Below are 27,546 nucleotides of genomic sequence, written 5' to 3'. Positions count from 1 at the left end.
GCCTCGGGCTTCTGGATGCATCCAGCACCCCCACCCTCATCTCTGCTGCCCAACCCTGGCTGCCCGGGTTGCTGGGCCGGGGCGCTTCCAGAACTAACCCCCAGTGAGCTGGAGCTCCGCCACTTAGAGACCCCTTAGGTGGCTCCGGTGCTCCGCCAAACCTCTGAGCCTTATGCAGGAGGCATATAAAACTTGCCCAGGGGATGAAGGCAAAGTGGCCCGGGAGGTTTTGAAGCTACAGAGTAAATGGAAGGCTTATGAAAGCAGTTCCCGGCCTCATGGAAGATGAGAGAGTTTCTGCTCTGGAATTCACCCACCTCCCTGCAATCTCAGGACCAGCAGGTAGTTCTTCATGCCTTGAAATCTGGTGGTGCAGTTTCCTGGTCTCTTAGGGATCTGGTCTCTTTCCTTCTGGGAGAATGCAAATAGGACAGGAGGGTCTCAGCTCAGGCCATTTTAATGTCCATCCATCCATTTAGTCACTCATTAAGCAAATGGTTATTAAGCACCTGTATATGCCAGGCACTGTGCTAGATGCTTGATGTATAGCCTAGCAGTGAACAAAACAGGCAAAAATCTCTGCCCTCCAGGACTGCAGCATCTTGGGTCAGGCCATTAATAACTAAGCTGGTACCCATCTAACGTTTCTATTACAAAGTTGTTACCTCTTCTACCATAGGATAATTAAACAGATAAAATGTGTTTTTTTTTAATAAGAGGAATTGCCCAGGATATAATGTTCAATTTAAAAAAACCTAATAGGAAGTTTTATATGAAGTTTAGTTCCAATTATGTTAACACAGATGTGCATAGAAAAAGGACAGGATGGAAATCGCCCCTATATAGTCCTATAGTGGTGTGGCAGGTTGTATTTTCTACAAGATCCCCCCTCCCCCAGGTTCTTCCTACTATATGACCTTGATTCTCCCATGGAGAGATGTGGTTGAAGTTCCCTCTCCCTGCATCTGTGACTACGGAGATGCTACAGCCTCAGCCTGGTCTTCCTGGGAAGCTCCTACTGGGAACCCAGATGCCACATTGTGAGGAAGCACATAGAAAAACCATTTATAGGTGATTTGCCCAAAGTCCCAGCTGAGACCAACACAAGTCATCAGACTTATGAATAAGGAAGCTCCAGCCACCTTCTGACTGCCACCACATGAGAGACGCCAAGCATAAGCAGCCTGGATCAGCCCAGGCAGCCCCCAGAATAAGGAGATAATACAGTTGTTGCTTAAAGTCAGAGTTTGGGGTGATTTGTTTTACAGCAATAGATATCCAAGGGGTTATCTGGTTTATTGTGGACTATGGCTATTAACACTACTTTCTCATATGTCCAAGATTTCTACAATGAGCACTTATTTCTTTTTTAATCAGTAAAATATTGTTATTAAAAGTAAAAACAGGATCTAGATTTATTTTATTTTATTGTTGTTTTGTTTTTTTTTCAGTTCACCAAGGGAGAAATTAGATCTGAATTTGAACTGAGGGACTTAAACTAGACTTGGAGCTGGAAAAGATTAGTAAGAGAAATTCAAGTTAGTATGAGGGAAAGAGTCGTAGATTTGGAGTGAGAAACTTGGAAATGAATCTTAGCTTTTTCGGGTGACCTTGAAGAAGCTTTTGCTCAAATCAGCATTCTATTTTGAAAAGTGCAGCTGGCTGCTTAAGGAAGATAACGTCTACCAGGACGCCTGGCCCAGAAAACACGGTCTGTAAGTGGCAGGTGATCTTGTCTGATCTATGCCAATTATAAGAGGGCATCTGCAGCTTTTGCTTCCAGAGGCTACAGTTTCAATTAGGAAAATTGCCTGGAGAAGAACCACAAAAATTACTAAAAAAAATCCAGAAACTGAGTAACTTTTCCAGTGGTCCTTGCTTAGGACTCCCACCACGGCTGGAGCGTCTGTCTCTCTGTGGAGACCGTCTATGAAGCACTTGCAGAGGGGGAGGCTGCGCGGCTGCGCGTTGCCGGGGCGGGTGTCCGGGCAACTCCGGAACGCGCCTCCGCCGGGGAGCTGGCGGCGGCCGCGTCCCTTCGCCCTTAGCTCTTGTTTCTTCGGCCCGGCCGCCGGCAGTTCGGCTGCTAGTTGGTGCGTTCATCTTGCAGCCTCCTCCCTGGAGGCCTCCCCTGGGGGAAGCGGGCGGAAGACCCAGAGGTGGAAAGGGAGAAAGGACCTCGGGTGGAGGGGCAGTGAGCCCTGCTCAGGCTCGGAGGCGAAAACCTACCGCCGAGGATGATGGGTGGGGGGAGCTTACACCAAGACACGCGCGGTAGAGGGAGGGAGGGAGGCTCTAATTCAGAGGCCAGCCTTCATGACTTTCAATGGCTTGTGCATTTTATTTGCTCTGATTGATGACGTTCTTACAAAGGTCTTTCCTTTGTCTCTGGGTCGCCTGTAATATTTAAAATCAACGCGTGCATAGGTGAGTCCATGTACACTCGACAGAGCCCACAGGGCTGTCATCTCCCACCAAACTCCAGAACGACCTGCTGCAGAGAGCTGGAGAAGGTTCACGAGACAGGAGACTGGCATGATGAAGGTGGAGAGGAAATACAGTTGAGTTTAAGAAACCGGGAGGGCTGGGTGTGGATTAGGTGGTCATATCCAAGTACACCGGAGCCAGGAGGCACTATCTGTAGTTTAAAAGAAGGCTAGTTTGCTGGCATAGTAAAAGAACTACTTGAATAGTAGCTTATGTCTATATGAAACCAAGAACTGATAAGGTGGAGAGCGGTTCAAAGCACAGATTCTCATAAATCACCTCCTTGGAGGTCTTCCCAGCCTACGGATCTCACAACTCATGTTACAAATGAGTACAGGGAGCCAGAGGTTTGAACTGCCCAGTGCTTTAGGCAGTAAATGATGAAGCTGGGATTTGACACAAGTCTTTGGCCTCCAAAGTCCATGCCTTGTCATTTTTTTCCCCTCTTTGCTCATGTATTAGTGAATTTGTGGCACTGTTTATTGGATGGGATAGCTCAGGTGGAAATTATGAACACTTTAAGGATAAGTTTAAATTAAATAATGGATAGTAGCTCTATAATTGGTTTTTAAGGCTGAGAGGATGTTTGGTAGTACATTTTCATTTAGAGTGTCACCGAGCAGAACAGTCAGTCTCTCAGAAAACCTCTAAGTGAGTATATGCCCTCATGGACTTCTAACTGTTACAGGTGAGTGGTCTGTGCACTACCAAAAGAAAATATAGAATGTTCCATCTCTGCTCCATCAGATCTTAGCTTGGTGCCTGGTTTTCTCTGTTCTGGGTCTGCCATCTCATTCTTCATAAGTGTAGGGAGAGGAGGGAGGTATGATTTATCACCAGTCTACAAGTGGGTGCCAGTAAAGCAGGAGTTAGAATCATAAAGTGCCTCATGTGGCTTGATCAGCAAAGAGAAAACAGTTTTGGGATTTTAACTGAAGCTCCAGACCTTTCTGCAGTTTCTAGATTAACCTGGAGTGAAGGAGAGATTAGCTCTTTTAAGGGTGGGATAGAGGGGTTTCATGTTTCTCCATGTTTAGGGGTATCAGAATAATGACAACCCCTGAGGTCCTCTGACCACGTTACCCAAAGATCCATGGCTTCTTTTTCTGCTCGATGGGTGTGTCCACTCAGGAGACCACGCTTAAGCTCAGTTTAACGTGGAGTCTGTGGGTTTCAGGAGGGAAGGGGCACCAGGAAATAGTTGAAGATGAATGCACGATCATGGGTGTAGATGCATTTTTCCAGCAGAGCGAACTCGTTGCTTTTATTGCCTCTTTGGGGAGTCTGTGATCCAAAAAAGGGTTAAAAACCACTGTCCTAGATCCTTAGGTTGGGTGTTTGAGCAGATAAGCAAGAGGGGGAAACTGGTTAAAGGTTATCCATATTAAGCTACCTTGGCTTGATGCATTATTTTCTCCCCACCAGCCAGACGGTGCTATTGTATAAATCAGCTGAGATGACATGGGTGTGAAAGTGCCTTGCTTATGTAAGGTGCTATTCTTGCCTAAAGAACTAGAAATAATTATTGTGAATTCCGCAGATAGTACAGAAGAAACAGACTTTGTTCTCAACTCTCCTTTTCCTTTTCCCTGAATTCCTTCCTAGTCACCAGAATCTTCTCTTGGTCCTTTTAGTTGGATCATCTTTCCTTACCTCACAGTGTTTTCATCAATTTGCTAGAATGTCCTATCTTATGTCTTACTGGATATTTGAATAACAATTATGATAAAAATGGTGACCCTTACAAGAAGGATTGTGCCTCACAACAGCCTAGTGAGCTAGGTAGAGAGATGGGGCAGGCAGTGGAGTTGGACACCAAGAAGTAATTGACTTGCTTAAAGTAACTGATGTTACTCTATACAATGGGAGCATCAGTATTGGAAGAGGATGATTCAGACCTGCAATTGCAGCACTCTTCTACCTGTGGAGATGTAGAGAGGCAGTTGCAAGCCATGTTTAAGTGTCTCCAGGTTGTGTTTGAGCTGCGTTAATTCTAGCAAGATCCTGTAGTTGGTTAACTCTAGGAAGATCAGTTTGCCAGTTCAGCAGAGACTAAATGTGCCATTTGCCAGTTTAGCTCTTCCTGTCCCTGCTGGTCAGACAACCTTTTCTGTTACAGCAGCCGCAGGCCACTTTCTACAGTGTTGCCAACACAAAACTTCTTAAGCAAACAAGGAAGTATGCTAAATTTGCAGATGTGATTCACTGCTGGCTGCTGAGGGTTATGTAATACATTTAATTTGCCCCTAAAATTAAAAAAACAAAACAAAAACCTTGTGAAGGGGCCCCTTCTAATACCGTTCATAGCAACCAATTCTTGCTTTGGTGAACTTTCAAATTCTCTAGTGGCAAATATACAATTTTTTGTATACAAATGTTTACATGCTATGAAAAGGCAGTTGCTGTTAAAAACCTATGGCAAAAATTATCATAAGTAAATGCTGTAATAAGTAACTCGAAACTTACCTGTGAGTATTAACCTAGAAGATATCTCTGCCCTTGATTTTATTTCTTCTCTGCATGTGTGGTTCCTTTCTACATCCTTAGATATAAACTTAATACATTTTTTTGTACACATTTCTAGACATAGAACTACTGGATCAAAATTGCCCTTCTCATAGACTTTGAAGGACACATATGGCCAAGTTGCTCTTCAGTAAAATGGAGACATTTCCAACAGCAGTGTGCAAAAATGCCATTCCTCCAACCCGTGCTAATGTTGGGTATTTGCAAACGGATAGCAAAAGTAGTATCTTGTTTTAAATTCAGCTCTTTGATTATTAGGAAGGAAGAACTTTTTTTACAAAATGTATATTGGCTATTTGTATGTGTGTGTGGTGTTTTGTAAATGAATTACCTAATCATGTCTTTTGCCCATTTTTTTTTTCTCCTTGGGTATTTGTTTCAATCTTATAAATTTATAAAACTCATAATTTGTAATGACTACTAGCTCATTTTCTTATTATGTGTATTATAAATTTCCCTCAATTTATAGTTTGCTATGGAAGTTCTAAATGCATATGTATTGAAATCCATACATCTTTTCCTTCATTTTGCCTGTATTTGATAACTTTCTTAGAAATAACTTCCTTGCTCTAAGATTATATGAAAATTCCCCCAACATTTTTTTCAGGCACATCTTTCTAAGTTTCACATTCAACTCTGTAATTTCTGAGTAATTTATCTGGGAAAAGAGAAATTCCCAATTAATTTTATTTTCATTCCAAATGGTTAATTAGTTGTTCCAGCAGTATTTTTTTAAATAATTCAACCTTTCTTCAGTGACATAAAAATGTCACTCATCATATAAAATTTTATTCTATCTGCATTTTGTGTTTTGTTCTATTGATTTATCTGTTAGGTTTTGTATTAGTACCATCTTGATTATTGTAATATTAAAGTACATTTTATAAATTATACTCCATAGCTCTGTAACCTTAAGTGAGTTGCTGGACATTTCTATTTTATTTGTAAATTTGACTTCTTTTTCATGCCTAATGCTGCTTTCTTGTGTTTAAAAATTTTTTTCTTGAACTTTGCTTATCTACACTATTAGTTTTTCCATGAAGCCATAGTCTTCTTTATTTTATTCATTTCTGCTTTTATTTGATCAGTTCCTTCCCCGTCATTTTTGGGGTATATATTTTTTCCCTTATTCATTAAATTGTAAGCTTAGTTCATTAGTTTAGGAATCTTTATTAGCACTAAAACCTGTTGACTCTAAGATGGACATTTTTCACAGTTTGCGTCTCTGAAGTTGGGTTGGTCTAACCAGTGCTATGGGCCCAGCTGCAGATGTGAAGTAGTTGTCATAAACTTTGCTATATGAGCACAGAATAATGCAGAAGGTGTGTCTGTGCTTTGAAGAAAATTCCAGAGGCAGTAGGGGCGCACTCATTTCAGGAATGCTGCCTTATCTGTGTTCTTCTTGACTCTTCCTGTTGAGTTCTTGTTCTGAGGTGGGAAATGCAGATATTAGTGAGTGAGGTTAAAATGATTCAATAATCAGACTTTGGAATGTGAGTAGGTTTAAGAATACCCTAACCACTCATTTTGCTTATATCTTCCTTGCTTATATGCAAATGAATGACATGTGACTAAAATTTGTATCTAAGTAAGTCTAAAAGAGTGCTCCAGTAAGTATAAAATAAAATTTCTAAGTGATAAAGCATTGTGTAATATTAATTGGCCGCCTTTGTTCTTTGTGGTACATAAAATAATAATGTTATTATAACTGATGGTGTCTTCTGTTCAGTGAAATATAGTGCATGCATTTAAGGCTCCAGTTTCTAATTACTGCTTTGGTGGAATCCCACAGGTTTTGAAATACAGTACTTTGTCATTGATCATTAAACATCTCATAATTTCCATTAGGATTTCTTCTTGTATATGAAATATTTAGAAGTGTGGTTTGACTTTCCAAGCTTATGGATGTTTTTTTGGTTGTTTTTTTACTATTGCTTTCTAATTGTATTGCCCTGTGGTGAGAGAGTGTGGTCTATGTTGTATTTGTTGACACTGCTTTGCTGGTTCAGTATGTGGGTGGTTACTCCTTTGGCTGCTGGGGACCTGTGCTCCCCTGTTCACAGCTCTGATCCTTGTTTTGGCCCCTCCACTGGGCTCATTCCACACCAACTACTCACACCTCAAGCACCCAGGTGATCCTCACGGTACTTGGGGTTGCTCTAGGCTCTGCAGCGTATTCCAGAACAGCTCTTCCCACACTTGGCTGGCTCTGAAACTCATCTGAGGTGCTTCTTAAACACAGCGACTCCCAGGTCTTCCCCTGTTGGTCTGGGTCAGAGCCCTGGAAACTGCAGGCTGAACATGTGCCCTGAGGGGGTTCTCACAACCTGTGCATTCTGGGAATTCTGTGCAGATGGGAATCAGGAAGGGCGCAGGGTGGAATGCGGTGCAGTGATGGAGCTAGACTTAAAGAGGAGGAGAATCACTGCCAAATGTGAGGCCAGGAGCCACAGGAAAGGAGAACTTGTTCAAAATGCAGGTTCCCAGACCTTACTTAGATTCTGATTCAATGGGTCTGTGATGGGACTTGGGAAGCTTTATTTTTAATAGGGTTCCAGGTAATTCTGATACAGATGGTCCCTATGTCACAACCTGAGAAACCTCAGAATAGGGGGAACTGTGAAAGGAAGTAGCTCAGCTGGCCTTGAAAGTAGGTAGAGTCAGGGACAAAGTCTTCAGAGTAAAGGTTTTGGTGGTAGGTTTGGGATTGACAAGAGCAGTAGAGTACGGTATGAATTTGAGTGGGAGTTAATACGAAATGAACAAAAATTGTCTTGAGTAGCAATGCCATGGATAGATGGTGGAATTTGCAGGTGGTACGTGGTATATACCATTTATACGTGTGGCACGATGTAGGTGGGAGAGTGGTCAGGCTAAAAAGGTCAGGCTACATATGTACTGGAGAGTCAGAGAAGTCTGACTCTTATTTTTTGTAGTTTTCTTGTAACCAGAGGGTACATGGTATTATTAAACTTTTATGCTGTATGATATTATTTCTGAAGAAATGCAATATCCATTCATCTGACATTTTTTTCAAAGTAGAGGCAAGGCACACACCTATACAAAATGATGAGGGTACAAATGCACTTCCATGAGACAGTGACTGTGCAGCACAGGGAAGACAACAACCTACCTGACAGCCCTGCCTTTCAGGGCTCCCTAGGCTGTAATTGTGCGTGATTGGGGAGTTATAATTCTTTTACATGTATTTGCTCGGTTAGGTGAGCATCTGCTTTGTGCCAGGTACTATTCTGGGTGCTACCAAGATGAATAGGACAGTCTGGTGGGGGAAACATGTATAGAAATAAATGACGACACTGCAGCGTGAGGGGAGCCCATGCGAATTTCTGAGAGCAGTTCCTCAGGCTCTTCATGAGTCTTTCTATGAACAAATCCTTTGGAAAATTGTATTGAGTCTGCTCAATTCAATGTCCAGTGATCGACATCTTGATTCAGATGTTATCTCTTCCATTGAATTCCGAGTAGGCAAACTCTGGAGGGGCAGCAGTCTCGCATAGTAGTTAGGATTTTAGACTTTAGAGTCACAAGAACTGTGATCAAGTCTGGGCCTAAATGTTTATTTTCCGTGTGATCTTAGGCAAGTTGCTTAACCTTCTGAACTTCAATTTCCTCATCTGAAAAATGGGAGATTAAGTAATACTGGTGTCTGTGGGTTGTTGTAGGAATTAAGTGGGATTATGTATTTAAGATGTTAACATAATTCCCAATATACAATAAATGCTCAACAAATGTTCGTTGTTTTTTATTTAATTAATTATAATCTGGGAACAAGATGGAGTGGAAGGTTTTTTTATTAATATAATCAAATGGCACTATCTATGTGTTACAGGTACTGAACACAGTGATTTTCTGGAATCTAAGGCATGCTTTGCCGATACAACATCCTCTAGCAAAAAGATCAGTCCGTTATCTTCTGTCAAAGCAGGTCTAAGTGCCAGTGAGTCTCCAGACCTCTGCAGAATATCTGTTCACCTAGAGTAAGTGAGAGTCCAATGAATGAAGAGAGTCCAATAAATGTTGGGGGGAAATTCTGACCAAGAAGCTAACAGTATGGGAGGTAGCATTTGGATACGGGAGCCAGGCTATTTGGGTTCAAGTACCATCTCTGCCAGTTAGTATCTGTGTGAACTTGGGCAGATTGCTTCACCTCCCTGAACCTGTTTTCTTATTTGTAAAATGGGGATAATGGCTCATAGGATTGTTCTCAGGATTAAATGAGTCAATACATGTAAAGTGGTTAGAAGCCTCCCTTGGCACACAGGTGCTGTATGAATGCTTGCTGTTATGAAATTCAAAATCCAGTGGAACTAAGCTATATACTTTTGGAATACATACATACATGGGGATAAATCATAAAGAAAAGCAAAGAAATGATTACCGTAAGAGTCAGAGTCAGAGCAGTGGTGACCTCTCCTGGGAAGGGACACACAGATGTGGTTTCTGGGGAGCAGGCCTGGCAATATTTTGTTTCTTGTCCTGGATATTAGTTTTACAATTATTTGTAAAATTGCATTTGTGTTTTATGTACTTTTCTCTGTGTATATATTTTATAATTTTTGTTACGATGAAAGTAATTTAAGTTCATTGTAGAAATTTTGAAAATAGAAAAACAGTATTAAAATAAAAACCACTCCACCCTGTCCTCTGCCTTCCCAAGCCTAGACAACCCCTAATCTACTTTTTATCCCACCTCTTAGAGAATCAATGCTGACATTTTGATTTTTTTTATATGTATAAGAGAAAAAAATCTCTTTCTTATGCATATAAATAATATTTATTTTACACAATTAAGATCATATTATACTACTCTTTGGTAAGACCTGCGTTTTCCCACTCTGCATTTACCCACTCCTGCGCAATTGTCTGTTTACGTGTCCTTGTCCTCTCCCCCTAGACCCTAAGCTCCTGAGAGCAAGGACTGTGATCTAGACACTAGATTCTCAGTGTCTAGAACAGTGCCTGCCACAAAATGTACTTAGATAAATGTTTGTTGAGTAAACAAAGTAGGTGGATACTTCTAAGGTTCATTTATCCTTGCTACACAGTTTGTTCAGCAAAGCCTTTAAAAAAAAGATTTAGAGGAGACATTGCACTTCAATGTTATAATTATCCTATGTTCTGAACTGGGGAGGGGCTCTGCGTTATTGCCTGTTTGCTCTACCTGCCTGCCAGGAAAGTTGAAAGAGCTTCCCAGGTATAATCTGAAACTGGCCCCCAGATGAGGAGGGCAGGGAGAGACTGAAGAAAGAGGCAGACCCCTCCAGATTGGTGTGGGTGGCAGGTTACTAAGCAAGGGAACTTACATTCGAGGCTTGTTTTAGGTGGCCCCAAGATAAGCAGATCTCTGCACACACCCACCAAATCTTAAAACTTTACATAGAGGCCTTAACTGGGTTCAGTCATATATACCATCCAGATGGTCTCAACACCACATCACTACCTCAAGGCAATGCCCCTGAGGTGGCCTCTGGGAGTTGGGAAGGCAAGCGGAACCCACATTCCAAGGACAGGAGGGGAAGAGGAGCACCCCATTGCTGGGGCCCAGCTCACTGGCCCTCACGTCTTTTTGATGACCTCCCCCAACATCATCTGTTTATTTAAAACCAGAGATCAAGCTATAGAAAACTTGTGAGTTATTGGACTATGATTTTTAGGGAGCATTGTCCAGAGTTAGACTGCAGATGGGGTTCTGGCCCCATCTAGGTGTGTTTTATTGTTAACTTCTTTGAAAGTCCATTTCCTTTCCAAATGGAAATGGTGATATTGGTCCTACTTCTATCACAGGACTGATAGCAGGGAGCAAATGTGATGGGCACCGTGAAGTTGCTTTGAAGCTACTCAAATATAAGAGCAATGTCCTTTTAGGAAAAAGGATTCTATGGTTTGATAGCAGATAACTATGCTTAAAATAACTGAAATAAATATACTTGAAAACATTGTCCAAGGCCATCTATCAATGCAAAGCCACTTAAACAAGAAGTGGTGGCTTTTTCTGCTTCAGTAACTCACAATAGTTCGTTGTAGGTCTCTTTAACTGCCAGGAAGTTCAGCCCTGAACATAATGCTCTGTTATTATAACCAATTTCAGTGTAGATATGTTTTTGATTATTTCTTCCTTTTCTTTTTATACTTAGTGGTTTTTTATTTCCATTTAAAGGTTTTATTGAGCATGCATTTCTTTTTTATAATAGTTTTATTGAAACATAATTCACATACCATACAACTCGCCCATTTAAAATGGACAACTCAGTGGTTTTTAGTATATTCAGAGCTGTGCAACCATTTCCACAATCCATTTTAGAACATTTCATCACCCTTAAAAGAAGCCTGTACCCTTTAACAGTCACCCCACCCTGTCCTCTACCTTCCCAGGCCTAGACAACTCCTACTTTACTTTTTATCTCTATAGATTTGCCTATTCTGGACATTTCATATAAATCACCAGTCCATGATTGGTGTCTGCCTTTTGTGTCTGCCTTCTTCCATTTTGCATAATGTTTTCAAGGTTCACCTATGTGGTAGCCTTGTCAGTAAATCACTCCCCTTTAAAAAAATTGTGGTAAGATATATATAACATATCATTTGCCATTTTATACATTTTTAAGTGTACAAATCATGGGTATTAATTATCCTCACAATGTTCTGCAACCATCACCACTGTTTTCAAAACATTTTCCTCACCCCTCACAGAAACTGCACCCATTGAGCAACAATTCTTCATTCTCCCCTTTCCCCAATCCCTGGTATTCTAACCCACCCTAATCCATTAATCTAATCTATTTTCTGTCTCTATGAATTTACCTGTTGTAGATATTTCATGTAAGTGGAATCATACAATATCTGTCCTTTTGTGTTTCAGGCCTCTTTCACTTAATATAATGTTTACAAGCTTCATCCACGTTGGAACATGTTTCAGAACTCTGTTCCTTTTTATGGTTGAATAATATTCCATTGTATATAAATAGCACATTTTGTTTATGCATTAATTTGTCAGTTTGGATTGTTTCCATCTTTTGGCTATTATGAATAATGCTGCAGTGAGCATTCATGTCCAAGTATTTTCTGTGTCTTTTTTTTTTTTTCCAATTCTTTTGGGTATATCCCTAGGGGTGGAATTGCTAGGTTATATAGTAACTCTACTTTGGGAAGAACAGCTGAACTGCTTTTAAGCATGTATCTTTTTTGAATATGTTTCAGTCCCCTCAAATTGTGAATGAATGTATTTTATGCTCTTGGATGTTTATGAAGGGGGCAGGCCTAGTTCTCATGAGGGCAATTCTAGGGTAAGATGTAGGATCAGGTTCCACATACCAATTTAAGTACATAGTAAAACTGAATCCTTCTGCTTGCTTTCTAGCCCTGCTGCAGATTTGGATCTGAAATCCTCTTCCTCACATTCTGATCATTCCTCTGAAGCCTCATTGCCTGAAGTCCAAAAGGATAAATATCCTGTGGAATTCAGCCTGCTTAAGTTGCAGACAAGTGAGTAAATCATACGGCCTCCTCCCCATGCCTCTGTGCCCAGGTTCAGAAGTCTACCTGCTGGGCCCCATTCACTGAAGAGCCACTAAATGCCAGGCACTTGAATGCTTCATCTTCATTTTCATGACAGCTCTGCTGGGGACATAGTGTTATATGTTTTTCAAAAATATAATACCTTTATATAAAATCCATAAAAGTCCCATAGCAAAGTATTAAAATAATGAAGAAATGTATAAAGTAGAGTGTAGAAACCCCTCCTCCATATTCCATAACAATATCTGCATTTTGCCCCATAGCTGGGAAGAGTTTGGTGTCTATTCTTCCAGAATTTTGAAATGTATGTGTGCTTGTATGTACATACATATGTATATATAGGTTGTAGTATACAACCGTATTTTCACTAGTAGAAAATAGTATCCAAAAGAAATAGATCCTAGACCTCTTTATGTGTCAATACACATATTTTTGTGGCTAATATAGACCTATTCATTTTACAGAAAGAAACTGAGGCTTGGAGAGATTCAGTCCCCATGCAAGTACACCCAGCTAGGAAGCAGAGTGATGGGATTAGAGCCCAAACTTGCCTGCCTGCAACACCTGCCTTCTTTCTTGGCCGCCACAGAGCCCAAGTGTTTCTCAAGCAACCCTAGAGCTCTTAGGGGGTCTCTTAAAATTTCTTTAAACTCACTTTAGCAATTTTACAGGCAAAGAATCAAATGAGGAAAAAAAGACACTGAGAGGTCCAGTAACTTGCCTGAGGTCTCACGGCAGCCTTTCTTTTTGGCCAGAGTGGCATGTCTACCCTTCCCAGTGTCTGTGCAGTGTGCACGTGCACCGTCGCTGCTGCTATCCCCATGTTCTGTCTGGTTAAGTTGCCATGGCTGGCCAGCCCTTCCCTGGTTGAAGGACATTCTATTCTTTCTACCCAAATCTCACAGTGAAGGTTGGATCAGATGCTTGTAAAACACGTATAAAGCATCTCTGAACTTCTCATCTATACATCCCTTCCAACCATAAAATTGGCTTTATTTTTGGAGGATGGATAAAAGGGGAAAAAAGGGGGTCCCTTAGATAGCTTTCTCCCCACTTCCTCTCCTTTTGTGCCCACTCCCACCAAGGTTATCACAGTCCCTGATGTAGAATAGAACCAAGGAACTGTACATGTTGATGAAGTGTATGCAGCTGATGTGTCTGGGGAGTTTTCACAACTTCTTGTCTTCCCAGTTGCATTATGAGGCTGGGAGCGGTGCTAATGGGAGGATTTTTGATGTTTTGCAGAAGATGGGCAGCGTCCTGAGTGGACATTTTACCCGAGGTTTAGCAGCAATATCCACACCTACCACGTTGGAAAGCAGTGCTTCTTTAACGGGCTCTTCCTCGGCAACAGGAGGTCTCTGTCAGAGAGGACAGTGGAGAAGAGCTTAGGGAGGAAGAAATATGGTAACGTTTTCCTCCTGGACCTTGACTGTGCAGTGCCCCCAAATACTACTGAGCCTGAGCCTGCAGGCCCAGCATTCCATGGCTCGGGGCAGCCCTGCAGGGTTTATATGCCACCCTAGTGCAGCCAGGAAGATAGGAAAGTGAAGAGGACCATTGGCAGACTACACTTTCTGGCAAAAAACTCATAACATATGCTGATCCACATTTTTTGTTTTTCTCTGAATTTCATAAAATGCTAATGTGACATTTAAGTCATCAGATAAATTCTCTCAGCTACTTATTAATAGAAGCCATACTGAAGTCCAAAGAAAATAATTTATGCTTCAATTAGATGCTGCCCATCATATGCATTGAAATTGGACTTTCTGTTTTTCACAAGGAAAACATCCCATAATTCTTAGCCTGAAGTGCATGTTGTTATTTCGTAGCTTATTTAATTAGAGGCAGTTGAGATGAGTGCATCGATTCTCCTTAGTTGGTACCTTGATGAGAACTTGGGGAGTTCTCACCTGCCTGTCACAGATTGACTGAAAGGCCCTAAAGAGCTGCTGACTACCCACGGACCATTTGTAATATACTTTTCTACAGAAATACCTGTGTAGGAGGTAGCCATTGCTTCAAGGATGGATAGGATTGCTGTAGCAGGAATACAAAGAGAAAGAAATAGAAATCTCTCATTTCTGAGTTTTAAAATAGATTTTTAAACTTGTAACAGAGACAAATAGTTTTAGAAACCAAGGCTTTTGTTTGGGTAGAGAAGAGAAAAGCTAGACTAGAGGAGGTAGGAGAGTCATCACTGATATGGGGACTTTGAGGAGCCCTGCATCCTGCCCAACTCCTGAGATCAAGATCTTGTCAATGACAGGATGTGAATCTGGCTGCAGGAAGACCTTGGGCCTCAGAGGGAAGTGGCATCTGCCTTGACTGTGGGCAGGGGAGCAGGACAGTAGACTCTGGGCACTGTATGGGCAGAAAGCCAGCCTCAGGGTCTCACCCACCCAGGTGATGTGAAAGAATAGCTGCATTTCTGTGTTCTGGGAAGACTGAAGGTTGGACAGAGAGAAGGAATGAGAGCAAGCCAGGGGAGCTGCACAGGCCTCATAGCTGGGATGCCAGGAGGCCACAGTATGATGCCCTGTGGACCACTGAGCCAGGGATCATAGGAGAATAAACTTATGTTTCACCTGATGCACTGTGGAGGGGGAAGGCTTCCTGAGGGTCAGACTAGCTAACGCATTTTAGCAGACAACAGAAATAGATGTCAACTTTCAGAGAGTAACAGAGCGAAGGCAAGCAGCAGACACTGGTGTGGTTTGCAGACAGTGACACAGGACCCAGTCTTCCACTAAAGCCTCGATATCAGTAAGCCGACTGTGCGTACTCCTACTTTCCACTCCCAATGAGATGCAGCCATAGGCTAGAATAGGAAGGATTTATTAGCTGGTTTAAATCTTAAACAACAAAACCCAGAAGAGACTTAGTGTAGCTGTATATTACTTACGAATGCTCTTGTCTGCAAGTAAGAGAAAAAACAAATCATCAGAGACCTAAGTTATTAGATATTTATTATATACTTAACAAGAAGCCTTGCAACGTAGGTAGTCTATAAGGTCTGGTTGCCCAGGGCTGTCAACAAAAATATTGGCTCATTTATTGGGTTTTGTTTTCATGTTTGTCATCTATGGTTACAACTGTTGCAGTTCCAAGTGTCATGTCTACATGCAAGACATGAAAAAAGAGGAAACTCTTTTGTTGCCTTCCCCTTTCAGAAGAAAGGAAAAGTTTCCCCAGAAGGTCCTTAGGAGACCTCCTTGCACCCATGTCTCACTGGCCAGAACTGGGCCCACTGCCAGCATAGGTCAAAAGTAAATGCGATGATTGCGATGACCGAATTCTAACCGTAACCCATCCCTTTCCTCCTGACTCAAAAGTAAGCATTATCTTGAATTTTATGTTTATTATTCCTTTTCCTTCCTGCCTGCCTTCATTTTGTGGTTTTCATAAATACTCAGAAAATGGAAAGGTATACTTATGAAATGCATATTGAATATATAGAATAATATGTCCCAAACACTGGCATGCCTCTCACTTCATTTGGGAAATAGAATATTAACTTTATATTTGAAGCCTCCAACAGGCCCCTCCCTGAAATACATCTTTCCCTTTCCCACTCCAGTGGTAACTCCTCTTTTACTTTTATTAAAAAGAAAGACTTTGTTTAGGGACATTTTCAAGCATGTGCCAAAGTAGAGAGAAGAGCATAGTGTACACTGGTGTGCCCATTACTCAGCTTTAGTTGCCAACATGTGGTTCACCTTGTTTTATCTCTACCCTTCTCCCCGAGGGATTGTTTTAAAGCAAGTTCCAGACATCAGATAATTTCATTGGTAAATATATCAGTATGTACCTCTAATAGATAAGGATTGTTATTTTTTATTTATTTATTTATTTTTGTTTTATTTTTTATTTATTTATTTATTTATTTTGGTATCATTAATCTACAATTACAGAAAGAACATTATGTTTACTAGGTTCCCCCCTCCACCAAGTCCCCACCACATACCCCTTCACAGTCACTGTCCATCTGCGTAGTAAGATGCTGTAAAATCACTACTTGTCTTCTCTGTGTTGTGCAGCCCTTCCCGTGTCCCCCACGCACTATACATGCTAATTGTAATGCCCTCTTTCTTTTTCCCCACCCTTATCCCTCCCTTCCCACCCATCGTCCCCAGTCCCTTTCCCTTTGGTAACTATTAGTCCATTCTTGGGTTCTGTGATTCTGCTGCTGTTTTGTTCCTTCAGTTTTCCTTTGTTCTTATACTCCACAGATGAGTGAAATCATTTGGTACTTGTCCTTCTCTGCTTGGCTTATTTCACTGAGCATAATACCCTCTAGCTCCATCCATGTTGTTGCAAATGGTAGGATCTGTTTTTTTCTTATGGCTGCATAATATTCCATTGTGTATATGTACCACATCTTCTTTATCCATTCATCTACTGATGGACATTTAGGTTGCTTCCATATCTTGGCTATTGTAAACAGTGCAGTGATAAACATAGAGGTGCATCTGTCTTTTTCAAACTGGAGTGCTGCATTCTTAGGGTAAATTCCTAGAAGTGGAATTCCTGGGTCAAATGGTATTTCTATTTTGAGCATTCTGAGGAACCTCCATACTGCTTTCCACAATGGTTGAACTAATATACATTCCCACCAGCAGTGTAGGAGGGTTCCCCTTTCTCCACAACCTCGCTAACATTTGTTGTTGTTTGTCTTTTCAATGATGGTGATCCTTACTGGTGTGAGGTGATATCTCATTGTGGTTTTAATTTGCATTTCTCTGATGATTAGCAATGTGGAGCACCTTTTCATGTGCCTGTTGGCCATCTGGATTTCTTCTTTAGAGAACTGTCTGTTCAGCTCCTCTGCCCATTTTTTAATTGGATTATTTGCTTTTTGTTTGTTGAGGCGTGTGAGCTCTTTATATATTTTGGATGTCAATCCTTTATCGGATCTGTCATTTATGAATATGTTCTCCCATACTGTAGGATACCTTTTTGTTCTATTGATGGTGTCCTTTGCTGTACAGAAGCTTTTCAGCTTGATATAGTTCCACTTGTTCATTTTTGCCTTTGTTTTCCTTGCCCGGGGAGATATGTTCATGAAGAAGTCACTCATGTTTATGTCCATGAGATTTTTGCCTATGTTTTTTTCTAAGAGTTTTATGGTTTCATGACTTACATTCAGGTCTGATCCATTTGGAGTTTACTTTTGTGTATGGGGTTAAACAGTGATCCAGCTTCATTCTCTTACATGTAGCTGTCCAGTTTTGCCAGCATTATCTGTTGAAGAGACTGCCATTTCCCCATTGCATGACCATGGCTCCTTTATCAAATATTAATTGGCCATATATGTTTGGGTTAATGTCTGGAATCTCTATTCTGTTCTGCTGGTCTGTGGCTCTGTTCTTGTGCCAGTACCAAATTGTCTTGATTACTGTGGCTTTGTAGTAGAGCTTGAAGTTGGGGACCGAGATCCCCCCCACTTTATTCTTCCTTCTCAGGATTGCGTTGGCTATTCGGAGTCTTTGATGGTTCCATGTGAATTTTTGAACTAATTGTTCCAGTTCATTGAAGAATGCTGTTGGTAATTTGATAGGGATTGCATCGAATCTGTATATTGCTTTGGTCAGGATGGCCATTTTGATGATATTAATTCTTCCTAGCCAGGAGCATGGGATGAGTTTCCATTTGTTTGTGACCTCTTTAATTTCTCTTAAGAGTGTCTTGTAGTTTTCAGGGTATAGGTCTTTCACTTCCTTGGTTAGGTTTATTCCTAGGTATTTTATTCTTTTTGATGCTATTGTGAATGGAATTGTTTTCCTGATTTCTCTTTCTATTAGTTCATTGTTAGTGTATAGGAAAGCTACAGAGATCTATGTGTGAATTTTGTATCCTGCAAGGGGATTGTTATTTTTTAATGGGACCATGGTACCATTCTCATATACTAAAACACCAGTAACTCCTTAATATCACCAATTCAGTCAATGCTCAAGTATCCCATTTGAGATTTTATCACAAATGCCAAAATCTGAAAATATTTATAGTTTGTTTGAATCAGGACCCAGATAAGGTCCATACTTGGCAATTAGTTAAAATGTCTCTTAAGTCTCTTTTAGTATATAGGTCTTTTCCCTTTTCTTTCTTGTAATTTATTTGGTGAGGAAACTAGGTCATTTGAGGAAAATAGGTTATTTGGTGAGGAAACTAGGTCATAGTCAGAATTTACTGATTACATCCCTTGGTGTCATTTAGCAGGTTCCTCTGTCCTGTGTATTTCTTGTAAGTTGGCAGTTGTAACTATAGGCCTGATTTGTTCTAGTGTGATTTCTTCTTAGGTGATATTGTGCAATGACTTCTTTAGACATCAAATGCAATGGTCCTTTTCCCCTTTCTTTTCTCCCTTGATCTTATTGCAGCACTTGATGCTGTTAAGCTTGACACTGGACACTTTTTCCTTTGTGCAATTCTCTTCTCCCTCATTATTTCTTGGACAAGATGGAGAGGCAGTATCAGGGACTGTGAGCCAGCTTCTGTTTTGAACTGGAATTGAACATATTTACTATTGTAAAAAAATGCCCAAAGTGCAGTTAATTAATGGTTGACTCTAACCCAGCAGCTATGATCAGGCCGTTGGTGGAGTTCCTTAAAGGCCTCATTTGTTGTCATAGAAGAAAGAATAAAATGTTGTCAACCATGTTGTAGGGAAATATATCTGAAAACATAATTTGTTTCTTGCATAGCTCTTTCTTTGGTATAGTGTATTTTATTAGTCAGAACAGGATGGATTCTGCTGTAGTAACAACAATGCATGAAATCTCAGCAACTTAACCATTAAAGTTTACATCTTTCTCTTGCAAAGTCCACAGTACATCTAGCAGCTTTCCAGGGCAGCTCCCTTCCAAGCAGTGTCTCAAGGATTCCTTTTGCTTTCAACCTGTGACTTCTCTATCTCAACACGTGGCTTCTAAATTTGCCATAGTGGGAGAAAGAGAAAGTATTGAAGGATCACACATCAACTGTTAAATGCTTCTTTTTGGAAGTGCCACACATCATCTCTGCTCAAAAACATATTGGTTAGAACATGGCTCTAACTACCTGCATTGCGGTGGAGAAATGTGGGGCAGAGTATCTTACCTGGTGAACAGTTTGCTCCTTCACAGTGTTATTTTATTTTTTGTTTTGGTATCATTAATATATAATTACATGAGCAACATTATGGATACTAGATTGCCCCCATTATCAAGTCCCCATCAGATACCCCATTATAGTCACTGTCCATCAGCGTAGTAAGATGCTATAGTGTTATTTGATTTTAATGTGTATATCCTATTTTTTTTACCTCCTGAATCTCTTTATATTCAGGAGATTGGATGGTTTGTCTGCAGGCATAAATAAGTACCAAAACTGATTGTATATACTATGGATCTATCAGCTATTGATACACAGTGGCCAGCAGTTTGGGCTGATACTGTTTTTGTTATATATTCAGAAATTATACCAAGACCATATATTATACCTAATAACTTAAACAAACATATTATCTCACAGGTGTTTGGGAGATTTTTCCCTAAGAGTAATATCCTATATTTACACACAAGCCATTGTTTCTTTTTCTACTTGCTCACATTATCTTGTGAGATCTTTTACAGTAGTCTATTTCTAAGTGTTGTCCTCAGACCATAATCAACTGGAGAGTTTGTATAAAATGCTGTTTCTGGGAACCACTCTAGACCTGAAACAGAATTTCTTAGGCTGGGACCCAGGAAGCTGTATTTTAAACAGGCTCCTTAGGTGATTCTTAGGTATGCTAAAGATTTTAGACACACCCCCTGTAGTGTATGGTATTTACCACCTTATGTAGTATTATTTAATCTCCTTATATACATGTCTTATCTTCCCAACTAGATAAGATTCCCTAGGGAAAGGTTTGTACCTTAGTTTAGATAGTGATTGTATTTTCCAAATTTAAAAAAATTGGGATGGGGGTGGTATTAGCCTAGTCCTGATTTCAAATAATAACAACTACTACCATTTCTTGAGTGCTGCCTGTATGTCCAGATTATTCTCATGTAGTACTCATGATAACTCTGCAAAGTAGACATTTGAAATAAACAGCCTATAAATGAGGATTCCAATGCTTAGGAAGTTAAATAAATGGCTCAAAGGCACAGAATTAGAAATTGCAGGAGTGGATTTGTACTCAGGCGTGACTGACTCCAAAATCCAAACCCTTTTCACCAGTTCTTGCTGACACCTGACCTTCAATTGTCGGTGCCCTGGTTTGGGATTCAAAAGACAGGGTCACTCCGCTCTCGTTGCTTTGAGTACCTAGCCCCTTCCAGCCAAGCAGGCCCTCAGTATATGGGTGTAGTTGATGTTTTTCACTGCGCTTAAGAGCTAATAAAAAGTTCAGATGAAGAGTCTTAGCCATTTAAAAGGCTTTTGAAAGAGAAAAGTGAAATATTAACTATTACACTAAGTCAGGACTTCTACTTATTGTGCAGAAAGTCTCGCTGAATTAGCCACTGGCATTTGGGTAGGTAGGAAATAGCTTATCATAAATCTCCCTTAATTCTCCTTTTGGCTTGCATCTTGTGGGTACAGTTGAATTGAGTGGTATAAAAATAGGCATTAAAAAGAAAAAGAGGCCCATTCATTGGGTGTGTGCACAGAGAAAGGTTGTGCCTCCAGCCACGCCTCCCTGCTTCTGATCGTTAGACTGCTTAGTCACACACTCGGGGTTTGTTCTCTTAGTAGATGCATCTGGTGTCAGAGGTGCTGGTTTAAATGACCAGCCTGTACCAGGCTGACTCCTTTCCGGATCACGTGATTAGTTACTTGGTTGATGGGGGATATTCAAAGGGACTGATGGGTGTCAGAGCCCTGGCTGAGTAAGCAGTGTGTGCTCAACAGCAGAGGACTTTCCCTTAACTCCGTTTCACCAGGAAGCCTACCTCCCACTGCTACACGGCCCCAGTCTTTGAAGCAGAAAGAGGAGCAGGACTCCCATTAGCTGATTTCCTCCCTAGACCAGTTGGAGAGGCATAGCCTCGATTACAATTACTTCTAGAGCTTTATAGGACTCTGAGATGCTCAGGAATGAAAAGATTTCAAGAAGAGTTCTTGCTCCTCATTGCAGATACCTATGATTCTCCTTTCACATTAGGTTCCCATTGAAACGTAAGCCTTCTTTTCCAGGGTGAGGTGGTCATAACCACCTTTTAGAAAATATCCCAAACACAGGCTCACACTTTCATCTTCACCTCCTCAAGGTGAGACAATTAAAAACAAAACATTAAGAAACCTATATGTATCTCATAATAAAACACTAACTTTTCCTATTTCCTGACATGACAGTATGCTTCCAGCAAATCTGTGGCTTGTCTTCAGCCCTTTATATGATTTTGTTTTTAAACATCTTTCATAGATATTGATCCCAGGAATGGAATACCAAAGTTAACTCCAGGAGATAATCCATATATGTACCCAGAACAGAGTAAAGGCTTCCACAAAGCAGGATCAACTCTCCCACCAGTGAATTTTTCAACGTAAGTATGTTAATACTAGGGTTACTTATTTAACTTTCAAGGAATTATTTCTCTTTACTTCATATGAATCATATTTTACAAGGGGTAGATCTCAAGAAGACATGGTTGGTGAAAATTCCTAAAGAAGTACTTATCTAGTTCCTTACTGTATGTTCGTGTGTGTGCGTGCGCGCGCACATGAGTGTGCGTACGTGAGCAGCTACGGGAGTAAGAGGGGTTCCCCACCCAGAACAAATTCCCCTATAAATCCAGTGAAGCCGAAGTAAGGCAAGAAGGGCAGGTTGGGAGAAACCATTTTTATTGCTCACAGCTTGTTCAAATTTGATAGCCAGGCCCGGCTCTGTCTTTCCCCTCTGGCAGCGGCACCCAGCCCCTCCCCGCCGGCCCCTTCTGGGAGGAACTCTGGCCAGGTCCTCGGTGACTGGCAAATGCCAGACATTACATACCAGGTACGGAGGGGAGGAGAGAATGGCCGTTCTCTCTCCACCTCTTGCCCCTTGATCCATTGGCGACTCCGAAACATCCATTGGTATGTAAATGGCTATGGCTAGGTGGGAGATTCTGGAAATTCTGCCTTTTACCCCACAGTGTATTATTGAAATTATATACAGGACACTGACTACAAGAAAAGTGGTTGTTAATTTTGTTCTTATTATTACTACCACAGATATGAAGACTTTTCAGTTTCTTGCCAAGCCAGATTGTTGGTTAGTGACTTAGACCACAGTGATTGAGGAGAAGGGAGGGTCATGAGGTTTAAAGAAAAATAGTTGGTGTATTACATTAAAAATACTATTTTAAAAGTTAGTCATGTTTGATTTATTCTTATTTACTAAAAATGATAAGAAATAATAAGAATTATGGCCTGTACAGTTCTGAAGCCTATACATGACTAAAGCCAGAAAATAAGACATTTTACTAAATACAATGATTTATTGATCTCCTTGCTATAGAAGCCAGACCAATTCTGTGGTTGCCTTTGCTGTTTTTCAGAGTGTCTTATGAAAAGAAATGTGATACATTTATTCCACTTGAGTCTCTTCCACAAATTCCCAAGTGAGTTCTCTCATGATGTTTTATATTATCCTATCTTTATGAAAATATCAGTTATTTATTATATTCTCCTATGGAGTTGCTCATAGACACCCAACACATAGGGACCTTTTGAATCCTAGCAGGTGGGCCGGGCAGTTTGTATGGAGGTTTTTGATAAGACAACAGCTTTAAATATTTTTTCTGTTTCTTTCTCTGTTTTTAAAGCATTAAGTCTTTGCTTCTGTATTATTTCTTCCTTCAGCTTATTTTGGTTTACTTTTGTTCTTTTCCTATTTTTTAAATGGGATGGCTAACTCATTTTTAATTCTTTAATTTTTCTTAGTAACTGTATTAAAGGTTATGAATGTACTGCTGACCACTGCTTTGCTTATATTATACACTTTGGTATGTAGATTATCTTTATTTTCAAAGAAGTCTGCAGTTTGCGTTGGTATTTTCCTTTTGACTAAAGAATTTTTGTTTTCATTCTGTAATTCACTTTTTTCTGTATCACGGATTTGGAATCGGAAAACACTTTTTATTTTTTTGCTTTATGGAGCTTATCAGAGTTTTCCTTGTGACCTAATGTATGCTCAGTTTTGGGACTCCCTTCACAAGCATTTGAAAGTGTATTCTATTTCATCAAGATGCAAAGTTAGAAACACACCCAGGAGATACATCTTACTGATTCTCTGTTTAGTCCCTACATTTCCTTATTCATTTTTGCCCACTTGACTTAGCTTGGACTGAGAATTGGTGTGTTGAAGTGTCCAAATATTAGTATGTTTCTACTTTTATTGTTAATTGTAGCCATTAGCATTATAAAGATATCTTTTTCCCATTTAATGTTTTTTGTCCTATATTATACCTTACCAGATATTAAAATTACACCTCTTGTTTTGTTTGCATTTGACTAATATACCTTTGCTCATTCTTTTATTTTTAGACTTTTGAATCACTTTAAGTCTTTTTGACATAGAATTGCCCCTTGTGAGCCAAAATGAAAATTTTTAATAGGTGAATTAAGGCCATTTGCATTTATTGATTTGACAGATAGATTTGATTTCAATTCATAATATTTTATGTTCCATTTATAATGTGTGTTATATTTTCCATGAGGTTTGCACTGTTTTCTTTGATTGCTTCAACAAAAGTTAAAAATTATTTCTTTTGATGTTTGGGAATACTTGTGTTTTTAGTCTCATGGTTCTTTATGCCACTATCTTTCTGTATTGCTCTTCATCCTTCAACTTCTCTTACTTGGGCTTCTGTTGGTTTGTCAGCTTTAAATGGTAACCTTGACTCCCACCTATTGCATATGTGGTAATCCTCTTCCTTCTTTCAAGGACTTCCCTACCCCCAGAAGGCTTATCAAGGTTTCTACAGTCATGGTGCATTTGTCTAAAATGCATACATTAAAGTATGAAAATTCTAGCTGCCAAAAAATAAAAATATTCTTTATCTCCCTGCTCTGACTCATCCCAGGAGTCACACTTTCTGACACCTCTTGGAACATGTGCTGTGCAGCCCAGCATACGCCCTTTCAAATCTCAACAGACCTGGGAGGATGCTGGGTGTCTGCATTAGCTGAGGTCCCAGCAGAAAACAGAAGGCACATGCAGCTGGGATTCTGAAGACAGTTTAATGAAGGCTGTTAACAGATGTGTGGGCAGGTTGAGACCACCTACATGGGAGGGTGAAGCATCCAGGGGCTCCCAACAGTGGGCAGCTCCTGGTACTCAGCCTGAGAAGCAAGAAGACGGATCATAGCTCAGAGAGCAGTGGGTAGGAGAAGGTCTGTTCAAAAGATCTGTGGCAGTGAAGAATGCATTGGGGTACCTCCAGAAGTAGGATGGGAATAGAAGAGGTAGGTAAGAAATATCCCAACCTCTCTTCCCCCCTCTGATCTCCTTTTTTGGTGCCTTCCATTAGCAAGCCCAGCTCAGAGTAGAGGCAGGGAGGGGTCAGGGTGATGCAGGCTGCAGGTGTCAGCTACCTGGGCAGAGAAGGGCAGAAAAAGATCTGGGTTTGGGGCAAATGGTGAACAACTAACATGGTGTTTTATTTTGATACTGGTCTCCTAAATTGGGATTTTCATACTTTTAGAGAATGTAATGCCTTATCCACTGAGGGTGTTTGTAAATTTTACATCAGACAAACAAACTCAGGGTGTTGTTTTCTTCCTACAGCTTGCCTTTCTGGGTGAAGGAGAAGGCCAATAAACTGAGGAATGAGATAAGAGAAGTTGAGGAGCTTGACAACTGGCAGCCAGCAATCTCCTTGATAGACAGTTTAATCCCTGCTAGTGGGTTAAAGAACCTTCAAAAAGTAGCATTAAAACTATAGACAAGCTCAGAACAACATCTTTTGAGAGGCTTGGAAGTGGAGAGAAGGCAAAGATGCTCCAGAGTGGATGGTGTCCTTCGCCTGAGATGGTCTCTTGGGCAGATGTCATGGCTTTGTGTCATCAGCTGAGTGTGTTGGTGGAGAACTGTCAGTCTTGTAATGGCACACGACCTTTAACTCCATGCCTCTATCCACAGGTTCTTTGGACTTTCCAAGACAATTCTGAGCAGAACCAGGCCCACAGAATGCACTGACTGTACTTTATTTTTTTTAACTTCACATTTTGAAAACTTTCAAACATACAGAAATGAACAAACACCTACATATCCTTCTTTCAGAGCTACAGTTGTTAACATTTGCCCAAATTTGTATGTGTGCTCTCACTCATATATTATTACTATTATTATTTTCCTGAATTATTTGAGAGTGAGAGGCAGACTTTACTCCCACATACCTATATACTTCAGTATGTATCTGTTGAGGTCAAGGATATTCTCTACACATCACCATACAAATATCAAATGCAGGGAATTTAACACTGATACAGCACTATTTATACATATACAGTTCACATTTGATGTAATTCAGTTTAGTTTAGTTTTTTAAGGATGCCCTCTGATTAATGGTAAAATGTTGACATTACAGAGCTTTCATTACTTTTGGTGAAACTATTCTCATTTTTTTAAATGCCTTTTGAGATTTTCTCAATTTCACTTGGTATGTGTCAGAAAAACATAGGTTGGATATTCACTAGGGAATGAATACTCTTCCCCTGTAGCTCTACTCCCATTCTCAGTATTGTTTGTCTACACAGTCAAGCAAGATGAGTGAGCTCCCTGAGCACCAGTCTCATCAGGCAAGAAGCAAACATTCGGAAGGAAAGGTGGGGACAAAAGCGAACCCTACAAGGTTGGGCTGTGACTCTCAACAGGCAAACCAAATGCCTCTCAGCATATTCATAGCCAGTTGCCTTCTCCACGGAGGAGGTCCCACTGGTTGGCTAATGAGCGCTGCTGGTCTGTTCTCCCCAAAACCTTACAGCGGGAAGAGAGAATGGAGCCCATGCTGAGACTGAGTGCCTAAGATGTGAGACACACTTTCCTTCCCCGTCAAAACATTGTCTCCAGACAGAACCTAAGGGAGTGTAGCAGGCTTAGAACATAGTATGTTCATGCTTTCTGTGTACCTTTGGACTAACGAGCAGAGAACGTGGTGGCGACCACCAACAGTGCCTGACTCTGGCTGACACTGGCATACTTCTGTGCTAATTCTCTTGCCCTTGTTCCCAGCAAAATCCAGAAAAGAAAATAAAACCAAATAGATTAGGAAAGGAAAAAATGAGGTTGCCAACAGATTTTCTTGAATACATTAAAATCTGCAATAAACAATCTGTGTGTGCTTCTATTACTTAAAAAAAAAATCAACTGCGATCACCTGTGTGGTAGATAATGGAGAACAATACAAACACAAAGAAAGGTTCTGCAAGAATTTCTAGATGGGATTATCCAGGTGGTCTACATAATTCCTAGATGCTACTTTAAACCACAATAGATATGGTTTCAAAAACTATTTCAAGATTGAACATCTGGAGTTTCAGGATCACTGGAAAATTGCCCTGGAAATTAGGCCTTATTTCATGGCATTTCCCACAACTGGCCTGTGAAGAATTTGCCAACTTTGGGCAGGACATAGTGCACGTACATGTGTGTTTTGGGGAGAGTTAAGGTAAGGTGTAGCCAAAAGGCAAATGGGAAAGACATACGAGTGTCACAGCTATTCCAGCTTTTTCTTCTTTCTAGGTGCAAAGAAGTTGAACCTGTTACACATGAAGATCTCCTTCATTTCACTTGAGATTCTTTGGTAAATAAAAACGTGTGTGTGTTCATTTCTTGTTTTCAATAACTGAAGCTTGCAGGTTGAATAGAAACAACCTGCATTTGACATTTACAAGTGAATTATTAAAGTAACGACTTTACACTGCAAATATAGTATTCTAATATCAGATACAGGCAAAAAAGAAAAATGGCCTTTGTAGTATGGAGGGAAAATTATGTTACACAGCAAGTGGCACTAAAATCTAAAAACATACAGACAATTTCAA

The 27,546-nt window shown here is 40.4% G+C and overlaps 1 protein-coding gene across 1 annotated transcript; it reads left to right on the top strand.

Annotated features, from left to right (window-relative positions):
- The first annotated feature begins 2,432 nt into the window (after nt 1-2,432).
- SPATS1 (spermatogenesis associated serine rich 1) lies at nt 2,433-26,833 on the top strand. Its single transcript, XM_017678370.3, is given in 8 exon segments — nt 2,433-2,521; nt 2,523-2,560; nt 8,864-9,011; nt 12,392-12,516; nt 13,795-13,956; nt 21,944-22,064; nt 23,058-23,120; nt 25,289-26,833. Coding segments are annotated over 8 exon segments (900 nt in total). The 5' UTR covers nt 2,433-2,435; the 3' UTR covers nt 25,446-26,833.
- Nucleotides 26,834-27,546: the final 713 nt, after the last annotated feature.

Source organism: Manis javanica, chromosome 16 (genome assembly GCF_040802235.1).
Source record: "Manis javanica isolate MJ-LG chromosome 16, MJ_LKY, whole genome shotgun sequence".
In the NCBI taxonomy this organism is placed as follows: Eukaryota; Metazoa; Chordata; class Mammalia; order Pholidota; family Manidae; genus Manis; species Manis javanica.
This window is presented reverse-complemented; position numbering and strand designations above follow the sequence as displayed.